This window comes from Triticum urartu, chromosome 7, assembly GCF_003073215.2.
Source record: "Triticum urartu cultivar G1812 chromosome 7, Tu2.1, whole genome shotgun sequence".
Taxonomy (NCBI): Eukaryota; Viridiplantae; Streptophyta; class Magnoliopsida; order Poales; family Poaceae; genus Triticum; species Triticum urartu.
In genome coordinates, this window is record NC_053028.1 from 7,773,484 (window position 1) to 7,782,058 (window position 8,575).

Sequence of the window (8,575 nt, forward strand, 5' to 3'; positions counted from 1 at the left end):
TATTTTTATTTTCAAAATTTTAATACATGGTGAACAATTCTTTGATAAACAATAATTATTTTGTTGTAATACAAGTTGAACATGTTTTTAATACACAATGAACTTTTCCATAATATATAGTGAATGTTTTTTAATACATTACTAACACATTTTTCTGAACACACCAAACATTTTTTTTCAAATTCACAAGCATTTTGCGAAATTCGGAACATTTTACAAAATGTGAAACGCTTCTCAAATTTTAAAACTTTTTCAATAATTTTGGAAACCATTCTTAAAATCCAGGATCATTTTTATAATCTGTTAACCTTTTTTCCTTTGAAATCCCTAACATCTTCTGAAACTCGGAACATCTTTCAAAAAATGGAAAAGCAAACCAAAGGAAAGAAAAAGGAAATGAAAAACAAACTCGCGTCAGAGTTGGGCCGGGCCATTGGCGCTCGCTTCAGCACTGTTTGTTTGATGCCTACAGAAAAAGAAAAAAAGAAAAAGCCAGCCCCCACGACCTCTTCTTCCGTCCCGAACGAACCAGCCTCACCCTCGCCCGCCCTCTCCGGCGACTGGCACCGCGCCGGACGCCGCCGCCGCCTCCTCCTCCCCGTCTTCCCCGCCACCCAGCTCCGCTCCGCCCCCGCCCCCGCCCCCGCCCCAGCGCGTCGCCGCCCCAAACCGCACCCAGGCGCGAAGGGAGCGGCACCTCGAGCCGGATTCTCCCCCCAAACCGCGCCCGCGACGAGAGGGCCTCCTGCACCCCGCCGGTTCGGCCGCGCATCCCGCCTGTCCAGATCTCCGTCCCCGCGCCGAGGCAGGGTAAACCTTCCCCCACTTCCGCGGTTCTGGCTTGATTCCTCTGCTACTCGGTCCAAGCGTGGAAACCCTAGCTAGGGTACCATGTAACCAAATTAGGGTTTGATGCGGGGATGAATCTCGAATAGGAATGACGCGGCGACGGTGCGTGAGTCTAGTCAATCCAGGGTAGCATAGCATGTAGCCAAGCTGCGATCAGTAGCTCTGGCATTGACAACGAGGATGTTGTTGATTGGAATGATGCTCCTGTCCATGCGGATCAGAGGGCGATGATGTATGTATGCCTTGTTAGGCATCCTCAGTTCTCTCCACTAGTTCCAGGGTGAACGGATTCGTCGCCCGCCACCTGGTAGGGGGTGGGGCTTGTCCATGTCTTGTTGTTGCATAACTGTGTGGTTGGTTGCAATCGCAATTGGGGATCAGTTGCTTGGCTTATTATTGCCAATACAATTCTGAATTTTTTACGTGGTGACCCGAAATTCTCTGGAGCAAATACGTTTTTGAACCCTAACTGTAACAAATACATAGAACAGTGAGTTTTTCACTTTTGCTTGCCACTTTGTGTTAACTCATTACGTATTGATTATCAAATGCAATAAGAGGAATTCTCGCTCCATTTGGATTGAGTTTGATACTCTACTCACCAATTTTCTGATCTGAAACACATCTTGTATGTGCCCTTTATCAAATTGAGAAGAGTTGTTATTATACATTAAAGTCTAGATATAGATTCAATAACCGGTTCCATAATTCATTACCTGCAGGAAAGGTGGAAGTTTCCTAGGGCTCGACCAATATTGAGCTTGATAGCTGCTACTGCTGACGAATATCACAGAATCATGAAAGCTCCTCAGCAGCACCATAAACCAACCGATACAGAAGCAAAGGCCAAAGTTGGTGTTAATAAGATGCACTGCCTGAAGCCAGGCAAATATACCCACAAATCAGCAGGTGATGCGTTGGTGCCCTATTCTTGATTTCTTTTAGTACTACATTTGTACTGAGCTTCGTATCAGGCGAATCAACAACTGAAGTAGAAAAACAAGGTGCTCTTTGGCAGGTGATTATCTCAGTTTGACAAACTTGTCTGCTCAACCACCAAATTATTCTGGAAAGATGAAGCTTCAGTTTTTCCCAATAGATGAGGCGATTCAAAATGTTCTACAGCAGGTGATTATCTCAGTTTTTGCAGGAGAGATTCATATAAATACAGCATATGATGTTCTTTCAAGTTCACACTTCTTTACTTTTGGTTTGTTCCACCACTTATGTAACAGGAGAAACACAATCCTTACCTGGAGTTGACTTTGGCTCCTCGAAAGAAGATGTCCTCAATTGTGCAACACTTGAACACAAAATGGGGTCGTTCTAGTTGTGCAAAAGGCGACCTCATGCTCTTCCCATACAGTGCTAGACCGGATAGCATAGCCAGCAGTAAAAAATGGACTCTTAATGATTCTTGCACTGCTGCCGATGTTTATGTTGCTGTTGGCAGCCCTTCAACATTCCGTTTAAGGTTCAATTTCTTACCCAGAAATGGTTACCTTCATTGTGATGTACATATATAAATGACTCCTTTTTTAATACTCACTAGATTAATTTAAGGTACCTTCAGATGGTCATGATTTTGTATTTATTAACAACATTTCATCGAAGAAATTAGTAATGACGGTTCAATTCTGGAAGACTTGTCATGTCAAACAGCATTCTATGAAAATCAAGGGAATACGAAAAAATTCAGCTAATTATCATTTGCTTACTTTAGGTATGGTTGGTTCAAGCCTAATTTGAAGCAACAAATCAGCGAAGCACCCTTGGCACCAGTGCTCTCCGCAGAAAAGACTTTGGGCGACAAACCTTCACATCATTTTGAGTTTGCAAGTAAATTTGCCAGTCCATCCGTTGAGTGTAACACGGAAAAGACCATGGTGGTGAGTAAATTTCATGTGCTTCTTGCAATAATGATGTCATTTGTACTTGAGACTTGATCTGATCCTCTTTGTATGTTTCCAAAATTAGGATAACAACCAAAGCAAAGTGACACCGCTTTCATGGATTGACAGCATATCCAATATCAGTTTTGGAGCACTGCTATCGCAAGCCGTGCCCTCTCAAGACAGCAAACAACCGCCTTTGCAACAAAATAGCTCGATTATCCAGCAGCAGATTCCTGCCACGTGCGATTCATTCGATGCTGCTATTGCTTCCTTGATTGCTCGCCAGCAAACAAGTAACCAACCGAAGGTGTCAAATCCATCCCTGTGGGATGCAGATGAAACCTGTCATGCATTCCCTCCTCCCCGGAATCAAAATTTAGCCAGGATGTCCGCTTGTGGTCCTGGCAACAATAGTGCTATTACCTCAACTACCCTTGGTGCAATTGCTGAATCCGGTACAGGTGGCGACCAGCAACACTGGCTACCAGGTAGCTGCTGATGATCCCTTGCTCTACTAGTGCTGTGTTTTCCACCCAACACAGAGGTATGTGTTGCACTGTTGCTTATCAGCAGTCATTTTCCTTGTGCAGCGCTCTACCGAAGGCAGGAAAGAGGAACCAAGGCCCCCTCAGATACCACCAGGCTTGGGCAATAATGATAATGTGAAGCCTGATGTGTCACTGCAGATGGGGCGTTTCACGAAGCTAGGCTATTGAGTGGAACTGGCAGTTTAGGGCTAAGCGGCTTGCTTAGCAAACAGCTTGGACGCGTTCCGGAAGTTCTGTGTTTCGTAAGGCTCGGAAGTTTTACATGGAGGACCTGATCCTATGTAGATCCTGTAAAGATAGATCATCATTTGGGTTTCCTGCTGCTTCGGTCGGAATCGATTACTTTGGGCTTACTGCAGCCGATTGTGTAGATAGATAATCAGTTAACGACACGTGTTAGTCGCATAAACTACTTTTTTTTTCTTACTGGCCGCCACTTGTGATTTTTGAATTTGTCCATGATCTGCTTGGCTACTCGCCGTTTTCTCTGCATCCTGTATGCATTCCACCGAATGTTTGGCAAATGTTTGAAACTTTGGCTTCAATATGTGTATGTAAAACCGAGTCATTGCAATTTTGCACAGAGGACGGGCTAACGCCATCCCTGGGCCCAGCTTTTCTTATACTGTAGCTGTGGCAATCCAGATTTAATACCGATCACGAGAGTATGTTAGTTTTTTTTTTCTAGCTAAATACTGTAGTAACTAATGTAGTAGTAAAAATTATCTTGTAGCATGAGCATCCTAAGCATCTCTACTTGGGGACGACAAACCGGTCGAAGTCAAGGGAGGACAAGCCATGAGATGAAGTAAACTAAAATCCGCATCGGAAAATAGAACAAAACTCTATCATTTTTATGTATTTTGGTAAAACAAGCTTTGGGTAAGAAATGTTTTTTTTACCAGCTTGCGAGAGATGATGGAGAGCAAGGTTTCTTTGAGAGAAAAGGCCGTGATGTTGCCGTGTGGTGTGCAGCCCAGAGAAGCCCGGCCCAGCAACCCAACCGAGAGCCCAGCCTATAAACACGCAACCCTCAGTCCCCACCCCACCCTCTCTCCCCAAACCCTCGCCCCTGCCCTCCTCCTCCTCCTCCCCGCCGCCGCCGCCACCTCGCCCCAGCCCAGCCCCCATCACCGGCGAAGATGAAGACCATCCTGGCGTCGGAGACGATGGAGATCCCGGAGGAGGTGACCGTGAAGGTGTCGGCGAAGATGATCTCGGTGACGGGGCCGCGGGGGACGCTGACCCGCAACTTCAAGCACCTCAACCTCGACTTCCAGCTGCAGGAGGGCGGGCGCAAGCTCAAGGTGGACGCCTGGTTCGGCACCCGCAAGACCATGGCCGCCATCCGCACCGCCATCTCCCACGTCCAGAACCTCATCACCGGGGTCACCAAGGGCTTCCGCTACAAGATGCGCTTCGTGTATGCTCACTTCCCCATCAACGCCTCCATCACCGCCGCCAACCGGGGCATCGAGATCAGGAACTTCCTCGGCGAGAAGAAGGTACCTGCTTTTAGCTTTTCTTTTGTTGCCAACGCGGTTGATATGCAGATTTGGTTTGTGGATCTGCTTGTGTGTGGTTGATGGATTTAGCGGCTGTGATTTGGTTGCAGGTGAGGAAGGTGGACATGCTCGACGGGGTCACCATCTTGCGGTCCGAGAAGGTCAAGGATGAGATCGTCCTCGACGGCAACGACATCGAGCTCGTCTCCCGCTCCGCCGCCCTCATCAACCAGGTGAATCAAACAAACAGGATCCAGACCCTTTCTTTTTGTTCATGTGCATGTTGTGGTGCCTGACTAATTTGGGTGATCTGAATTAGAATGATCATGTGTCATTCTCGCTTGTGCTCTTTGGGGAAGCTAGCATGATAGATGTGCGTATAAATCATTGTGGGTTTCTTTATATGTTGGATGTCTAGTGTTCTTTCTTTGCGATGCATATATGTCTACTTGTGCTGTTCAACATGATGCAAACAAGGCTGTTTCAGCCGTTTTACTGCTTGTTGAGCGTTGTGCTGCATGTTTAGACGCTAGTGCACACCCCATTATTGGTCATCTATTAACAGTCGCAGTCTTGTCGGGTTTCTACTGTTATTAGGTAGTGGTTAAATCATTACATGTCAATTTGTTTGTAATTATGTGAAGAAGAAACTATGATGATCTGCCTGAATGATATTCATCCAGTAGCAGTTAAAAGCTTTTAGTAAGATGTCCCATCTGTTCGATTTTGGTATAATTGTGGTGGAAATGGACTTACCTGAGGCAGCATGTGCTTATTCACCCAGATCATGAGTTAAGGTTTCTTTTGTAGCACACAGTTTTTATTGGTTGTTTCATGTCATTGTATAATAACCAAAATGATGTTTGCACTGTGCAAGTTGACTGTATGTCTTGTTTCTATGTGTTACAGTAATGTAATTTTTCTTCCATTTTCGTTCCTTTACCACTTCATTTGTTCTGTCCTACTTGAATTATTCAAGTTATTATGATGTTTGGATGGCTGCTGAGGCATGTATGATCTATTCATCTGACTTACACAACACATGTGTGCTGAGGGACGTGCACCGCTGTTTCTTATTGTTTCCAATAATTCATACTTCTAACACAAGTTCCCATTTCCTTTGCTGTTTAACAGAAATGCCACGTCAAGAACAAGGATATCAGGAAGTTCTTGGACGGTATCTACGTCAGCGACAAGGGCGCCATCAAGGAGGAGTAGAGTGCGAAAACCGTCCCAGAAGCCGTGTTTCTGCCTGCCGTGTTTCATCGTCTTTGTGTCGTGGTTGTGATTTTGAACTTTCTCTAGACTGAATTTTGTAGTGGAGTTAATTAGGGATGCGCTATGCAACATGTTATCTTTATTATCCTACATATTGTCACCGTGAGAATTGGTACGACGCTTATCTTCCCCTAAAGGTTGATGACTTCAGGTATTTGAAGTTAAAACAGGACATGAATGCGCTGCGTGTGCTCTAGTGTTAAATGATTTGGTTATGCATTTACATTGCCTGCCTTCTCTATTTGAGCTGCTTAAGTTCTTGCTGCCAAGGTAGAAATGTTGCCGCTTGTTACTGCATTTTGTTGTGTGGCTCTTAAGCAGCACTGTGTCTGGATGGTTGTCCATGTAGAATAGTTTGTATTGTGGTTGTATTTTATATTTGTGAACAAAGGAGTTATAACATGATAATGGAAAGTTGCTATGGAGCTTGATGCCACTCCACAAAAAGGTTAGAACATCTTATATTTGTGAACGAAGGAGTTAGAACATAATAATTTTCCCTTTCTCTGTACATTATACAAAAAAATTGCTGTATGGCGTGATTCACCATATGTAAATTATTTGATGAACTCATCATGCAAAAAAGCTCACGGAAAACAGAGACTGGTCGATAGCTTTTGCTTTTTGTATATCACGGAGAACAGATGTACAAAGAATTTGCTCCACAGCGTCGCTTTCCGTTCCAGGAGATGTTGGGCAAATGAATAATGCACGGCATGGCATCTTCAGAGACTGGTTGAATATTTTCGTTTTTTGGTTTACATGAGTCTGAACACCTCGGAGCACACAAAGGAAAGATGCCTACCACTATTTCACATTGACATAACTATAGCTATAGCTTACAAGTTCAGTTGTACCAAATCAAAGATCTTAGTTGGTTTGGTTTCTTGTCATGAAGCTTTGCACGTAGGTCAAGTCTTAGACTTGTTTGCATTATCCTGAATTCATTCTAGTCTAGGAGGCGCCTACGGTTTACATGAGTCTTGAACACCTTGCAGCACACAAAGGAAAGATGCCTACTACTATTTCACATTGACATAACTATAGCTTATAAGTTCAACTGTACCAAATCAAAGTTAAATAAAAGCAGGCGGCTAGTGCATGTGCTTCTTAGTTAATTAGGTTCCTTGTCATGAAGCTTTGCATGTAGGTTCAAGTCTTAGACTTGTATGCATTTTTCTGGATTCGTCTACGAGGCATCTACGGTGCTACTGCTACATGACTCATCTTATTAAGAATAGATCATTTAACCCCATTGAATGAAAAAAATGAAATTCGATTTTTTGGGAAATTTGGGAATATGAGATAAATAAACAATTGAATTTGAAAAAAACTTTCTATTTTGGATAATTTCTTTTTTAATAGGACCCTTTTTTTGGAGTGAACGATCGAGTATTTCCCTATTCCTTCTTATTTTAACTGATTGTATTCCATATGGAATAAGAGAGAAGAAAAGCATTTCACGACCTCCCGAGGGACTGTTAAAAAAAAAGCTCCACATCAAGCGCCTTTCCTGGCCACTCCATAAAAAAGGTAGAACATCTTATTAAACGAAGGAGTTTAGAACATGAACGAGGGGACTAATAATTTCCCGTGAGTTTGTTCTTTCTCTGTACATGTCCAAAAAATAAAATAAAAATTGATGTATGTTGGTGTGATTCACCATACATATATTATTTCATGTACACATCATGCGAAAAAGCTGTGCCTGAAGGCTGCTGCGGCTGTTTTTCAACGATTCCTGATCCAGGAGATGTTGGGCAAATGAATAATGCACGGCATCTTCAGAGGCGCTGGTTGAATATTTCCGTTTTTTCGGGTTACACGAGTCTGAACTGAACACCTTAGAGCACACAATGAAAAGATGCCTACCACTATTTCACATCGACGTAGCTATAACTTATTACTTGTAAGTTCAGTTGTACCAAATCAAAGTTAAATAAAACAGGCGGCTAGTGCATCTTATCTTAGTTGATTAGCTTCCCTGTCATGAAGCATTGCTATTCCACAGATGTTTGCAGTGATCTATTCATCTGACTTGCACAACACATGTGTGGTGCTGAGGGACGCGCATCGTTGTTTCTAGTTGTTTCCAATAATTCATACTTCTAACACAAGTTCCCCTTTCCTTAGCTGTTTAACAGAAATGCCACGTTAAGAACAAGGATATCAGGAAGTTCTTGGACGGTATATACGTCAGCGACAAGGGCGCCATCAAGGAGGAATAAAGAGAGAAAACCGTCCTAGAAGCCGTGTTTCTGCCTGCCGCGTTTCATCATCTTTGTGTCGTCGGTCGTGATTTTGAACTTCTCTAGACTGAATTTTGTAGTGGAGTTAATTAGGGACGTGCCATGGAACATGTTATCTTTATTATCCTGCATATTGTCGCCGCGAGAGTTCGGTATGATGCTTATCTTCCCCTAAAGGTTGATGGCTTAAAAGTATTTGAGGTCAAAACAGGACATGAATGTGCTCTACTGTTCAATGACTTGGTTACGCA

At 43.5% G+C, this 8,575-nt stretch overlaps 2 protein-coding genes across 2 annotated transcripts; both read left to right on the forward strand.

The window, feature by feature from the left end:
- The first annotated feature begins 484 nt into the window (after window positions 1–484).
- On the forward strand, window positions 485–3,837 carry LOC125521925 (TSL-kinase interacting protein 1-like). The gene is made up of 7 exons (XM_048686988.1): window positions 485–810; window positions 1,572–1,758; window positions 1,868–1,977; window positions 2,085–2,323; window positions 2,573–2,738; window positions 2,827–3,232; window positions 3,335–3,837. The coding sequence occupies exons 2-7, from the start codon at window positions 1,647–1,649 to the stop codon at window positions 3,397–3,399; spliced, it is 1,098 nt and encodes a 365-aa protein (XP_048542945.1). The 5' UTR covers window positions 485–810; window positions 1,572–1,646; the 3' UTR covers window positions 3,400–3,837.
- Window positions 3,838–4,333: 496 nt separating this feature from the next.
- LOC125521029 (60S ribosomal protein L9) lies at window positions 4,334–6,298 on the forward strand. Its single transcript, XM_048686084.1, has 3 exons — window positions 4,334–4,797; window positions 4,908–5,030; window positions 5,932–6,298. Exons 1-3 carry the CDS (start codon window positions 4,435–4,437, stop codon window positions 6,013–6,015), a joined length of 570 nt encoding a protein of 189 aa, XP_048542041.1. The 5' UTR covers window positions 4,334–4,434; the 3' UTR covers window positions 6,016–6,298.
- The last annotated feature ends 2,277 nt before the right edge of the window (window positions 6,299–8,575 follow it).